Source organism: Entelurus aequoreus, linkage group LG06 (assembly GCF_033978785.1).
Source record: "Entelurus aequoreus isolate RoL-2023_Sb linkage group LG06, RoL_Eaeq_v1.1, whole genome shotgun sequence".
NCBI lineage: Eukaryota > Metazoa > Chordata > Actinopteri > Syngnathiformes > Syngnathidae > Entelurus > Entelurus aequoreus.
Window position 1 is genome coordinate 20,863,722 of NC_084736.1, and position 15,304 is coordinate 20,879,025.

Sequence of the window (15,304 nt, forward strand, 5' to 3'; positions counted from 1 at the left end):
TCCGAAAAAAATTGATTCCCATCCGAATCAAGATTCTTATTCATCCCGCCCGATTATAAAACGATTCATAATTTTCAAAATTGGAGAAAAAAAAAATGTTGTTTTTTTCTATAATAATAATAATATAATAATTCTTACAAAGATGTTTTTAGGCCATCTCCATAAAACCAGAAGGAGCTTATCTAACCTGTAACCTGTTTTGAAAAAGGTTCATTACAATTATTATACCAACTAATACATTGCATTACATATGCATATATATATATATATATATATATATATATATATATATATATATATATATATAAATAAAAACACATGTGCATATATACACATACATATATATTCATACATATATCTATATACAGACATATATACATTTGTCGATATACATATATATTTATACATATATACATTACAGGCCAAAAGTTTGGACACACCCTCTCATTTCAATGTGTTGTCTTTATTTTCATGACTACTACTATGACACATTGTAGATTGTCACTGAAGGCATCAAAACTATGACACCTGTGAAATGAAAACTATTTCAGGTGACTACCTCTTGAAGCTCATTGAGAGAATGCCAAGAGTGTGCAAAACAGTAATCAGAGCAAAGGGTGGTAATTTTGAAGAAACTAGAATTGTCCAGGGTGTACTGTTCTGCCCGAGCGCCCCAAGCACGCTCCGCGGGCCCTAAAGGGACAAGCGGTAGAAAATGGAATGATGGATAGAATATAAAACATGTTTTCAGTTATTTCACCTTTTTTTGTTAAGTACATAACTCCATGTGTTCATTCATAGTTTTGATGCCTTTAGTGACAATCCATCCATCCAACTATCCATTTTCTACCGCTTGTCCCTTTCAATCTACAATGTAAATAGTCATGAAAATAAAGAAAACGCATTGAATGAGGCGTGTCCAAACTTTTGGCCTGTACTGTATATACTTATATGTATATACACACATATATACATACATGTATATATTATACATATTGTATACACATACATATATACATATATCTATATACATATATACTTATACATATATATACACACATATGTATATAAATGATATATATTTATAGAAGGGGACTTAAAGTAGAGCCTTGGAGGACCCCGAAAGATAAGAGTGTTGCACAGAAATGGACCACATTGTTTGGAAAAAATCCAGGTTAATGTAAAATGTGAAAATCAATCTGACATTTAACTTAAACGGGGAATATATCAGTGGGATGTTTTGTGTATTTATGACCATGTACATATTAGGACCCGCCCCTTTCAGGAAGTCCTCCCACATTCTTTAGTTCTAAGGTTGTCTCAGTAGAGGTGACTGGAGTTGAAGATAAACAATTTATTCTACAACAACAAAAAAATTATGGCAACCAATTGTGATACCAGCGCTGCAGAGAGAGAGCTGAGCGATCTAAAGGTGGGAGCAATCTCTAAAAACCGTCGCCCATCTCTCATGCTTTTGTCCGACCGAGGCGGGTATCAAAACTGAAAGTTAACTTGACGCGGGTGCTGAGCGCACACATTCTCCGGGTACAGCTCAGTGCTAGAGCATGTGGTGGCAGATTAAGATTTTGGGTGCCCCCTTTTTAATCTGATTTAAAAAGGGGGCATCACAGGTTGATTTGATTTAAAAAAAAACACAATTAAGAGTGATTTAATACCAATAGTAGAAGGATGAGTTGACACATGAAGGAATACAATTTATTATTAGAGCAAATTCAATGGCTTTATGAAAAAGAAAAAAAAAAGCTACAACATGACTTGGCTATCTTAAAATGATATATTTATATTTATGTACATGTACCTTGTACTGGCATGCTACAAGGACAGGACCTTCAAGTGAGGACCAGAGCAAAAATAGACAAAGTCACGCCTCCTACCACGTCCTAGCACAGGCTAACATATATAAGAAAGGAGTATACAAAAAAAAAAAAAAAGAATTGCTGAGCGGACATTTTAAAGTGATGCTGTACACGAGGTCTCCAGAAGGTGGCGACATAATTTAATCCCTCTTGGATGAGCGCTTCAGAGGGGACACGTTGGGTAGAACGAGACCAGATCTGCTATCAAGACCTTCCTCCTTCACGACCCCACCGACATAATCTCAGCGCTGGCTCCAAAAACACTTTGAGAAAAAAAACTCTTCAGAGTTCCAAGCACTACGAGAAGACTACCTGGAGAGCAGAATAAATAAAGAGCTGGAACACACGCGGAAGAAGAAGAAGAAGAATGGCGTAAAAGACTAAAAGTAAGTTATTGCCGAGTCGGCGGGTTTTTACTCCAAAAAACTGTTCACTCAAAGTCCGGACAAAGCTTCCTCGTCTTCTCCTTCTTCAGACGCGCAGGATCTCCAAGCAGTTGTTGTAGCAGATGGCGATCCAGTCGGGCTGCGTGGACGCCCACTGCACGTTGTTGATCTCCCCTTCGGCCGTGTAGGCCAGGATGGGGTCCTCGATGGCGCGCGGCATCTGCTGGATGTCCCAGATCAGGGCCTGGTGGTCATCGGCTGAGGCGGGATGGAGAAGACCATGGTGACAGGTTAGTGTTTGTCACGCTTAGACAATCGCACCATGCGACAAAGACTCTTAATAGAAATAAAATAATTTCATATTCAAAACCTACAACACACCTCTTACATTTAAAAACATGCGGTACCAATTCCCGGTACTTAACGGTACCAATTTTTGGTACTTTTGTGTTTGTTCACAATAAAACAAAAACATGTATTTATTAAATATTTCCCAGTGAGCTGATAATAACTGTATTGTGCGGTTAGATTTTGTTTTCCTACACTTCTGAATATAATTTTCAGGTTAAAAGTAGTCTTTGCCATTTAGTTAATTGTGCTGGTGTTGTATTTTGTTGAGTCCTACAAAGTGTTTGTACTGAAACAAATGAAGTACCCACATATGACTGAGGTATATACCTCCAAAATTAGCTTAAAAGAAGCTAGCATACTAACAGGTATCATTTGTCAAGGTACATAGTATTGCCATGGAAAATAGCAAGACTATCAAGAGGCAATCTGCTACAAATACCTTTTTGTAGGTACCTTATTTTTCGGACTATAAGTCTCAGTTTTTTTCATAGTTTGGCCGGGGGTGCGACTTATACTCAGGAGCGACTTATGTGTGAAATTATTAACACATTACCGTAAAATATCAAATAATATTATTTAGCTCATTCACGCAAGAGACTAGACGTATAAGATTTCATGGGATTTAGCGATTAGGAGTGACAGATTGTTTGGTAAACGTATAGCATGTTCTATATGTTATAGTTATTTGAATGACTCTTACCATAATATGTTACGTTAACATACCAGGCACGTTCTCAGTTGGTTATTTATGCGTCATATAACGTACACTTATTCAGCCTGTTGTTCACTATTCTTGATTTATTTTAAATTGCCTTTCAAATGTCTATTCTTGGTGTTGGGTTTTATTAAATAAATTTCCCCAAAAAATGCGACTTATACTCCAGTGCGACTTATATATGTTTTTTTCCTTCTTTATTATGCATTTTCGGCCGGTGCGAGTTATACTCCGGAGCGACTTATACTCCGAAAAATGCGGTATACACCTAATTCATATTTTGGTACTTGATGCATGCTAATGTTAGCATTTTAAACAATTTTTTCAGGTACACACCAGAGTAATATATTTTGGTACTCAATGCATGTTACAGTTAGCATTGTCAAATATTATGTACCTTGACAAATGATACCTGTTAGCATGCTAATGTTAGTATGCTAGCTTTTTTAAGCTAATTTTGGGGGTATACACCTCAGTCATATGTTGGTACTTAATTTGTTTATGAATAAAACTAAAACATGTATTTATCAAATATTTACCAGTGAGCTGATAACAATAACTATATTATATAATAACATTATATTTTGTTTTTCTACACTTCTGAATATCATTCTCAGGTTAGAAGTAGTCTTTGCCATTTAGTTAAATGTACTAGTCTTGTCTTTTGTTGAGTCCAACAAAGTGTTAGTACTCTAAGTATTGCACTTATTATGCACCAGCTGTTTGATTGTAATGATCATCTTAGTTGCGGAGGTGTTGAAGTCGCCATGCAAAATCGCTAATATATATAGCATGTATATAGTATGTATATAGCATATCCAATGTAAATTAGCATCAAGCTAGTTTGAAAAGTGAGGCCTTACTTTGAAGCGCTTTCTACCATGCACGCTTGCTTTGTTGCCATGGAAAATAGCAAGACTATTGAGAGGCGATCTGCGACAAATACGGCAGTTTGTGGAGGTGAGCGTTTACCTGCGGTGCAGATGTGACACGAAGAGTGCGGCGCCCAGGCGATGCCGTTGACGCAGGCGCGGTGGTTGTTCAGGCGGGCCACCGGCGTGCACGGTACACGAACATCCAGGATCACCACCTGTGTCACACAAACACGTCAGCGGACAGGTAAACTATGTTTGCAGTTGGACCCGCTGCATAAATAGCGTGACATCAAAAAGTGCGAGGTGACAATCAATTCAACAAGGACAATTTCCCATTTTGGAAATGCGCAAATCAATACACTGTTTCATGTCTAGCTCTGCCCCTTTATGCACATATATATATATATATATATATATATATATATATACACACATATATATATATATACACATATATATATATATATATATATATGTGTGTGTATATATATATATATATATTTATATATATTTGTATATATATATATATATATATATATATATATATATATATACACATATATACACATCTATCTATATATGTACACATATATATACACACACACACACATATATATAAATATATAAGTGTGTATATATATATATATATATATATATATACACACACACATATATATATATACACACACATATATATATATACACACACACATATATATATATATACACACACATATATATATATATATATATATATATATATATATATATATATATATATATATACACACACACACATATATATACATATACATATATATATGTATATATATATATATATATATATAAATATATATATACATATATATACATATATATATACATATACATATATATATACATATATACATACATATATATGCGTGTATATATATATATATATACCGACATATGAGAACTACCAAAATGGCCCTCGAATCCTTTGATTTGTCATTTTGTGGTCCTCAGTGGGAAAGTTTTGGGCACCCCTGATGTAAACGGTGCGTTTACTGACCTCCATGCCGTCCATGGCCATGGTGGCCAAGTAGTTGGGGTCCTGCTTGTTCCAGCAGAGGCGCAGCAGCGGGTGGTGCTGGGGGTCTTCGTAGATGATGGTGCTGTGCTCCAGGTGCCGCAAGTCAAACATGCGCACAGAACCGTCGGCCCCGACCGAGGCGAACATGTCCCGGCCACCCCCCGCGCGGCTGAAGGCGATGTCGTACACCTGCAGGGATAGACGCTCGCCGTTACAATTCAGCTCCACGCTCCAAATGAAATCTCTGCGTTGCTTGGGTAACGAGCCTCTTTGTCATGAGCGATCAGCTGGGTCTTTACGTGGCCCGACACCAGGTTGACCCGGCCCAGCACCTGGCCGGTCTCCAGCCCCCAGATGGTGCAGGTGGTGTCGATGCTGGACGTGCCTGCACAACAGATCATCATCATTATCGTTGGAAGAAACGTAATTTCCCACACAAGATATTTTTTCGCTTACCCAGCAGATTTGGATCCACCTCGTTCCAGTCGAAGGACGTGAGGGGAGCGCAGAAGTCTGAGTTCTTGTTGTTGTTCAGCAAACATTCAAGGCGTGTTTCTGTGTCGCTGACCTGCAACACGGGCGTGGAGATGTTTTGACATCACGTTACAGGTAGGTTTGCAAGCCACCACAAGTAAAATGTTTAGGGGAAAAAAAATAGGAAAAGAAAAAAGAAAATCTCACCCTTCTAATACAACCCCCCCCCCCAAAAAAAATTATATTATTTAATATTTGTCACTTTTATTTGTTTAAAATTGTATTTGGTAAACATTTGTAAAGGTTTAAAATAACAATAATGCTAAATTTTGTTAGCCTGCCAATGGGATCATCCATTGTACCTTAGCATTAAGCTAGCACAATAAGATTTTTTTTCAGCTTATACCAAAATGTATTGTCGATTTAACATGATTTCTAGATGTATAAGCACATCATGTGTATTTTAATGTACTCTCCTTTGTGTTTAGTATTACAGTAACATAATTGCGGAGACTATCAATAAACAAACTTAAAGGCCTACTGAAACCCACTACTACCGACCACGCAGTCTGATAGTTTATATATCAATGATGAAATCTTAACATTGCAACACATGCCAATACGGCCGGGTTAACTTATAAAGTGCAATTTTAAATTTCCCGCTAAATTTCCGGTTGAAATCGTCTATGTATGATGACGTATGCGCGTGACATTAATCGTTGAAACGGAAGTATTCGGACGCCATTGAATCCAATACAAAAAGCTCTGTTTTCATCTCAAAATTCCACTGTATTCTGGACATCTGTGTTGGTGAATCTTTTGCAATTTGTTTAATGAACAATGAAGACTGCAAAGAAGAAAGTTGTAGGTGGGATCGGTGTATTAGCGGCTGGCTGTAGCAACACAACCAGGAGGACTTTGACTTGGATAGCAGACGCGCTATCCGACGCTAGCCGCCGACCGCATCGGTGATCGGGTGAAGTCCTTCGTCGCACCGTCGATCGCTGGAACGCAGGTGAGCACGGGTGTTGATGAGCAGATGAGGGCTGGGTGGCGTAGGTTGATAGCTAATGTTTTTAGCATAGCTCTGTGAGGTCCCGTTGCTAAGTTAGCTTCAATGGCGTCGTTAGCAACAGCATTGTTAACCTTCGCCAGGCTAGAAAGCATTAACCGTGTATTTACAGGTCCATGGTTTAATAGTATTGTTGATTTTTTGTCTATCCTTCCAGTCAGGGGTTTATTATTTTTGTTTCTATATGCAGTTAAGCCTGATGCTATCACGTTAGCTCCATAGCTAAAGTGTTTCGCCGATGTATTGTCGTGGAGATAAAAGTCACTGTGAATGTCCGTTTCGCGTTCTCGACTCTCATTTTCAAGAGGATATAGTATCCGAGGTGGTTTAAAATACAAATCCGTGATCCACAATAGAAAAAGGAGAGAGTGTGGAATCCAATTAGCCAGCTTGTACCTAAGTTATGGTCAGAGTGAAAAAAGATGCGTCCTGCACTGCCCTCTAGTCCTTCACTCTCACGTTCCTCACCCACGAATCTTTCATCCTGGCTCAAATTAATGGGGTAATCGTCGCTTTCTCGGTCCGAATCGCTCTCGCTGCATTGAAAACAATGGGGAAATGTGAGGAGCCTTTCAACCTTTGACGTCACGCTACTTCCGGTACAGGCAAGGCTTTTTTTTTTCAGCGACCAAAACTTGCGAACTTTATTGTCGATGTTCTCTACTAAATCCTTTCAGCAAAAATATGGCAATATCGCGAAATGATCAAGTATGGCACATAGAATGGATCTGCTATCCCCGTTTAAATTTAAAAAATTCATTTCAGTAGGCCTTTAAGTTGCAAGTTTTTACCATCTCTACTATAAAAAGGACTGTTTACTTATCTGCCAAACTGAATTCCAACATTATTGGACAGCAGAAAAATATATATACCGGGTAATCAAATTGTACAAAGTGCAGTCTCTATTACATTGTGGTAATAAAATAAGCGACAATTGAAAAAAATTAAGCAAAACCATACAATGCAATATGAAAAAGACATGTTGACAGTAATACCTAATAACACAGATTTGACTTTAAATAAATGCATAACATTATTTAGCCTTTAAAAAATACATGCATTATAAACAATTGTGCATAATAGTATGTGCAATTTCGGGAGAAATTGCATGTGAATGCCGAATGTGTGCAAGCCGCGGAAACGAACCAAAATGCTAACGTTGCCATGCCTAGTACGGTAAGAATGCATCAAGTACCAAATTATATGACTCGGAGCATTGAACATTAGGTAAAAGAGCTAGCATGCAAACAGTTCGCATTTATTAATTACCATGTTATATATATATATATATATATATATATATATATATATATATATATATATATATATATATATATATATATATATATATATATATATATATATATTTATATACACATGGCGCACACGGGCTACGTAGCTCGCCAGAAGCTGACGAAAAAAATCAGAATCAGGTCACAGAGCGTTTAGACTGAAGTCACATTTGAAAAGATCAGATTCCAATCGGATTCAGGACTACCTCCTGATGTGGCCTGAATCTGATGCCAAAAGATCAGATTTAAAACACTTTGGAGCGTTTAGACTGGCAAAAAAAAATCTGACCTGTGTCACTTGATGGCAAAATAATCCAATTTGGTGTGCAGTGTAAAAGGGGCCATAAAGAGCACAACCTTTGTTTTTAGTACATGTTATATCAGAGAAGGGGAATCTCTGCAGACACAAAATATTCATATAAGTGCCGTAAGTGCCTGCAAGTCCGCATTCAGGGCAGGATTACTGGTACGCTGCAGCGGATAGTGAAAGTAAAGTGTGTCACTAAAGTCGCTGCTCCTTCTCAATGTTGTGTTTCAACTTCTATGCTAGTGTTAGTCATATTTATTTATTTTGTTCTTTTGGGCTGCACTTCCAGCTGTGTAAGGAGGACGAGACTGACTTACGCGACAGTGGAACGAGATGGTCGCGCACACACAACGACACAAAGTTGTTGTTTTCTTACAAAAACACACGCAAATGTACACAAACTCACACACATTCACATACCAAGCATCAATGCTTCCCTACTGTTGACTACTGCAGTAACAGCTAACAGACATTTCCGCCATATTTGATCGAAGAAATATGCTGACAGCTGATCACCGTGATCGAACTCAAATTAATCACGGTCACAATCATATAATCACCCAGCCCTGACCTTGTTATATAATTTGCACAGACAACTCTATTTCATTATTATGTTTTCCTAGCATATTGATGGATAACTTGCTTTGACATGGTAAATCAAGGTGTCGAGCAGATATTTAAGTAGAAAAAATGCTTTTGACGTCTTAAATTTCTCTGTCAAAATAAAAAAAAATGAATACATTTAGCCTAGACTAACACCCTCCACCCACCACATCCCACCTCCCCAGATTGTAAATAATCAAATGTAAATAATCAAATGTATATACTTGTTCTTATGCTTTCTGAGCTCACTATGTTCACTGCTCGCTGTACATATCATACGAAGTCAGACCTACACTGTTACAATGTCCATTTCTCAGATGATATAATTGTTGATTAGTGAAGTGCTGATATCTACCAAACCTAACCCCCCCGCCCCAACCCCCTCCACGTCCCACCCCCCGGATTGTAAATAATGTAAATAATTAAATGTACCGTATTTTTCGAACTATAAGTCGCTTCGGAGTATAAGTCGCACCGGCCGAAAATGCATAATAAAGAAGGAAAACCCATATATAAGTCGCACTGGAGTATAAGTCACATTTTTTGGGGAAATTTATTTGATAAAACCCAACACCAAGAATAGACATTTGAAAGGCAATTTAAAATAAATAAAGAATAGTGAACAACAGGCTGAATAAGTGTACGTTATATGACGCATAAATAACCAACTGAGAACGTGCCTGGTATGTTAACGTAACATATTATAGTAAGAGTCATTCAAATAACTATAACATATAGAACATGCTATACGTTTACTAAACAATCTGTCACTCCTAGTCACTAAATCCGATGAAATCTTATATGTCTAGTCCAGTGGTTCTTAACCTGGGTTCGATCGAACCCTAGGGGTTCGGTGAGTCGGCCTCAGGGGTTCGGCGGAGCCTCCGCCACAGAGGTAAAGACACATCCGACTTATCGTGTAAATAAAAACTTCTCCCTATCGGCGTATTATGGATACCCCCAAACAATGTTCCCTTTAATTTTCCATCTGATTTGCAGGTTTTTTGATTGATCGATTGAAACTTTTACTAGTAGATTGCAAAGGAAGAGAATACATTATATAAAACAGTACAGTTTACAGAGTACAGTATACATTCCGTACAATTGACCACTAAATGGTAACACCCGAATAAGTTTTTCAACTAGTTCAAGTCGGGGTCCACGTTAATCAATTCATGGTAATGTGTGTAAGGTGTGTAATTTGTTGTGAGTTAATGCACTGTGTTGGTTTTGTTCTATAAACAAAGTGATGTTCATGCACGGTTCATTTTGTGCACCAGTAAAAAAAACCATTACTTTTTCTTGAATTTGAAAAAAAAATATTTTTTTATTTTTCACTAAAGAAGGGTTCGGTGAATGCGCATATGAAACTGGTAGGGTTCGGTACCTCCAACAAGGTTAAGAACCACTGGTCTAGTCTCTTACGTGACTGAGCTAAATAATACTATTTGATATTTTACGGTAATGTGTTAATAATTTCACACATAAGTCGCTCCTGAGTATAAGTCCCATCCCCGGCCAAACTATGAAAAAAACTGCGACTTATAGTCCGAAAAATACGGTATATACCAGGGGTGGGCAATTAATTTTTACCGGGGGCCGCATGAGCAACCCGAGCACTGCTGGAGGGCCACATCGACAATATTTCAATTAAATTTTGCTCAATATTATTTTTTAATAAGCGGTAGAAAATGGATGGATGGATGGATATACCGTAAGATAAATAATAATAATAATAATTAATAATAATACTTTCATTTATCCTAACTTAACTTTATACCAAAAGCACTGCTTTGGAAATCATTTGTACCCCTTTCAGAGATCACATTTAGTTCCCCTTAAACATCCTCATGTTGCACAATGAAATGTAAGCATAGGATGAAGTGTGCATTCCTGTAACTTTCTCTAGTAACAGCATTCCATGATTAATATAAATAAATTAACATTAATAATAAATGACAGTAAAATAAGCACACGTATGACTGAGGAGTCATAGTGTAACTTTGTGTGGTGTTTGAGTTGTCCGACTTTTTGTGTGGCCATAAACGCACCAGTGGCTTGATGCTATGTGTGTTGGTGACAGATGACAAGTTGGTTTTGGCCTGGTTTGTACGGCAGAAAATGACTAGTTTTTCGAGATAGAAGTGTTTTACTCATGTTTTTGGTGTGGTTATGGCCGAATATAAACAGTTTTGCTCAATAAAGTGATCGATATAATTCCTGGCCTCGAAGCATCTCGATAGACGTTACAATAATTGAACGGTGTTCAATTGAACGGTGTTGACGAACACCGTTAGGGCCGCTTGTTGTCACAGTCACTCAAAGTTGCATTGCAAAATTACACAGAATAAATGTGTTTATTTTGTTTAGAATTCAGATGGGATTTGATTTGGTGCGCGGCATATATTTGCTGTGCGCAGAGGACGCTTGAGCAGTGCGCAATTGCGCAGGTGCGCACCTTAGAGGGAACGTTGCTTGGCAGTCCATGTCTTGTTGAAAACACGGCATTCGTCATCAACTTTTCTCTTTTTAGCGTCTCGGGTGTAAACCGTGCATCACTTGTCGCTGTGCACCTTCACTCACAGGTTACACACGGACATACGCCCATAAATAACACTTTTCAAAATAAAAGCAGCACAGTTGTATTGCGCGCACGACATAGATGTTTTTTCAACTTTATTTTGTAATTTGTGATTGCAGCTGTTCACATTCACTCACAATCACGCGCATACGTCCACACGGAAGTAATACAAATAACGCTTTTCAAAACAAAAGTAGCACCGTTGTATTGCACACTGGACATAGATACTTTTTTAAATTTATTTTGTAATTTATGATTGGCCTCACGCGGGCTGGACAGGGACGCACAAAGGGCCGGATGTGGCCCGCGGGCCGCAGAATGCCCAGGTCTGGTATATACTCTGATGATTAACTTGTGTGATGACTGTATTATGATGATAGTATATATTTGTACCATGAATTGATTAACGTGGGCCCCGACTTAAACAAGTTGAAAAACTTATTGGGGTGTTACCATTTAGTGGTCAATTGTACGGAATATGTACTGCACTGTGCAATCTACTAATAAAAGTGTCAATCAATCAAAAGTACGAGTCGTTCATGACTCGCGTCTCTCTGAAAAGGTTTCTTTTGATACAAAGACGTAAACTCGCTTTGACGTTGGCATTTCAACTGGAAGATGGCAGAAAATAAATATCGTACCCTCCAGATGCGCAGGTAGTCCCCGCTGGTGGCCAGCAGGTCCGGGTAGACCCCCTTGGTGTCTGGGATCCACATGATCTTAGTGGTGGGGTACGGGTGGTCGAAAGTGTTCCTGCACACAAACTCGGAGCTCTCCTCTTCCAAACCCACCAGCTGGACCTGGGCACAAACATCATCCGTGTAAACCGCATTAATTACCAATAATTACAACGTAATAATATCACGCGTGTAAATACTTAGGTGTTATGTTTTTAGCAGGCGCTGAACAAAACAACTAGCATTAGCGTTAGCTCCATGGCGTTACTATCTTTAGCCTGTGTTAACGAACGGCCACCCCCAAAAGGACACACACCTTGTTGTTGTATTCCTCCACAAAACTCCCCAGCGCCAAGCGAAAGCGTTTGTCGGGCCGTACGCTCCAGTTCATGGCATAAACCGTCCATGGCGCCTCGTATTTGTAGATCTCTTTTCTCTTGCCGTGCAGCGACATCCTCGCCAACTGCGGCTAGCACGCTGCGGCTAACTGGCGAATAAACTAGCCGGGAGGCGAATGGGGTCGCTTTTCTTTGAACTCGCGAGGAGGGTCGGCGATAAGACGCGGCGATAATCGCCGACGCACCGCAAATATGTCGTTATAACACAAAATAATCAGCACTTTATTCAACAAAGAGCGGCATGATAGCGCGGATCGAGCGACAGAAAGCTGTCAATACAGGCAGGTCATCAGCGTCTTCCGGTTGTAGCTTTCAAAGTAAAGCTGATGGTTTTGTAGTACGGTATGTGGTGTAGTTATAGCTATGTTTGGTAAACACGTTATAGTGGTGTAGGCCGTTCATTCGATTTGTATTTCTGAAACAAAAGTTGGACAGCTATTTAATGGGGCTTTTTCAAAACGATAATAGGACTCCTGCTGAACAAATGTGTTACAAAACATGCTAAACGCGAAGGAAAAGCTAAATACTGCTTCCGGTTTGATTTGTCATCACACAGATAACCACGCATTTTTGCATTTTGGATAAATATAAATTGGATGTTTGTGTTTATCTGTAAAAAATAAAAGTCCATAAAAGGAAGACAGCGCAATATCCAATATTATGGCAATATTTTAATGAAAATTAACCCGCTTTTTGTTTGTTTTAAAATCTGCCATACATAATAAAAATCGAAAAACGGCCCTAATTGTGTTTCTTGATTTGCGTTTCAGAATTGGAAATAGAATGAACGGAAGGTACACGGACCTGGTCGTCCGCGGGCACGTGCACCCATAGGGCCCTATGGGTGCTTGAGCCCCTGCCCTTTTTTGCCTCGTCTTAAAAGTGCCCTCTGCCTGTGTGTGTGTTGTTGTTGTTTTTTCTTTAAACAACATTAATACATTCCTGTCAGGGATGTACAAAAAAAACAAAACAAAAAAAACAGTGGTACAAAAACTCCACGTTTTCTTGTAATACCGGGTTGTTTGAGCCTGCCGCTTTCGCCAGAGAGAGAGAGTGAGAGAGCCAACTGCGCCCCTGAGACGTCACAGTGGAGCAACTTGAAGCTCTGAGTTATGGTCTCGTCGCCGTCCACTTATTCAGCATCTAATATGGGTAATATTGCAGAAAAACGCTGTATTATTCTATTATTCAATGTGTCAGCTTCTGTTTTTGCCGGACGTCGGAGCACGGCGCATCAATTGAGCACGGCACATCAAGTCCGCACAGAGCAGAGCGGATCGTGCGGGACAGGAAGTAATGTACAAAATACAAAATAAAACGCCGAGTTAATTTTCAAAGTAAAATGCACTGTGTTTATGGCGGATCACATTTTTCTCACAGTAGAGTTTTAGATATACAAAGTTTATTGTGACTTTGCTATTACTGTGTGGGTTAACAAAATAATAATATTAATAATGATAATAATAACAATAATAAGAATACTAATGATAATAATAATTATTATTATTATTAATAATAATAATAATTTCAGCATTCTGGGGATATAAGATGTAGGTTATCTGTTAGGAATATTGCCATCTGTATTTAAACTTGATTCATGTTGATTATGCCTGCAGCACAATGCCAAAAAAAAGAAAGGATACAGCCCTCTACTGGCCCCTGGTCCATATTTTTGGCCCTGTATTGCGTTTCAGTTGTTTAGTCTGAGCATTAATTGAGAAAGACCATAAGTTACAACTTGATGGTGTTTTCATCAAGTTAAGGGAAGAAGGACAGATTTTCACATTGAAGTTTTTTCCATTTGGGTATTTTTTTTTGTATTTTTTTTCAAAGTTCATATGTTGCACTGTTCAATGTTCAATATTAAAGTGCTTATCTTTAACAATAAATAGCCTAATAATAAACCAGTGTTTTGTTGCTTTTCATGTCTTCCAAGCCTATGATAATGTGAATTAACTCATTATGACCATAATTTGTTGACACAAAAGAAATGGCAATCACTTTTACCTACAAAGGACACACAGCTAAGTAGTTAGCTTCCTATTAGCAAATGTAATTTTACATTAATTTCCATATTGTGTAAAGGACCAAAAAAAAAATTCCTGCCCTTTTCTGACTTTGAGCCCCTGCCCCTCTATAATAATGTGCACGTCCCTGGTCGTCCGTGTATATTTTGGTCATTTAATTTTCTTTGGGAAATTGAAAATCAAAAAACATTTGGTTTATCTCAAATGTATTTTAAAATGCAAACAATTTCATTTTACATTTCAATTAGCAAACTTTTTTTTTTTTACCATGAATTTATTAACGTGGACCCCGACTTAAACAAGTTGAAACACTTATTCAGGTGTTACCATTTAGTGGTCAATTGTCCGGAATATGTACTGTACTGTGTAAACTGTACTGTTTCATATAATGTATTCTCTTCCTTTGCAATCTACTAATAAAAGATTCAATCAATCATTCAATCAATCAATTTAAAATCCCTCGTACAGAAGAACCGGAAAAACAGACAACACTGATGTTTTTACATAATATGACACCGGAAATGTTTTTGTTTTCAAAGTAAAAGCGGGGACACTACGGCACACTGGCTAAACTGAATTTGGAGCCCGACACAG

The 15,304-nt window shown here is 38.1% G+C and overlaps 1 protein-coding gene across 1 annotated transcript; it reads right to left on the reverse strand.

The window, feature by feature from the left end:
• Positions 1-1,663: 1,663 nt before the first annotated feature.
• Positions 1,664-12,992, reverse strand: dcaf7 (ddb1 and cul4 associated factor 7). Its single transcript, XM_062049421.1, has 7 exons — positions 12,602-12,992; positions 12,250-12,408; positions 5,736-5,847; positions 5,546-5,664; positions 5,259-5,468; positions 4,302-4,419; positions 1,664-2,521 (listed from the first exon to the last, which is right to left on the reverse strand). Exons 1-7 carry the CDS (start codon positions 12,737-12,739, stop codon positions 2,349-2,351), a joined length of 1,029 nt encoding a protein of 342 aa, XP_061905405.1. The 5' UTR covers positions 12,740-12,992; the 3' UTR covers positions 1,664-2,348.
• Between the last annotated feature and the right edge of the window lie 2,312 nt (positions 12,993-15,304).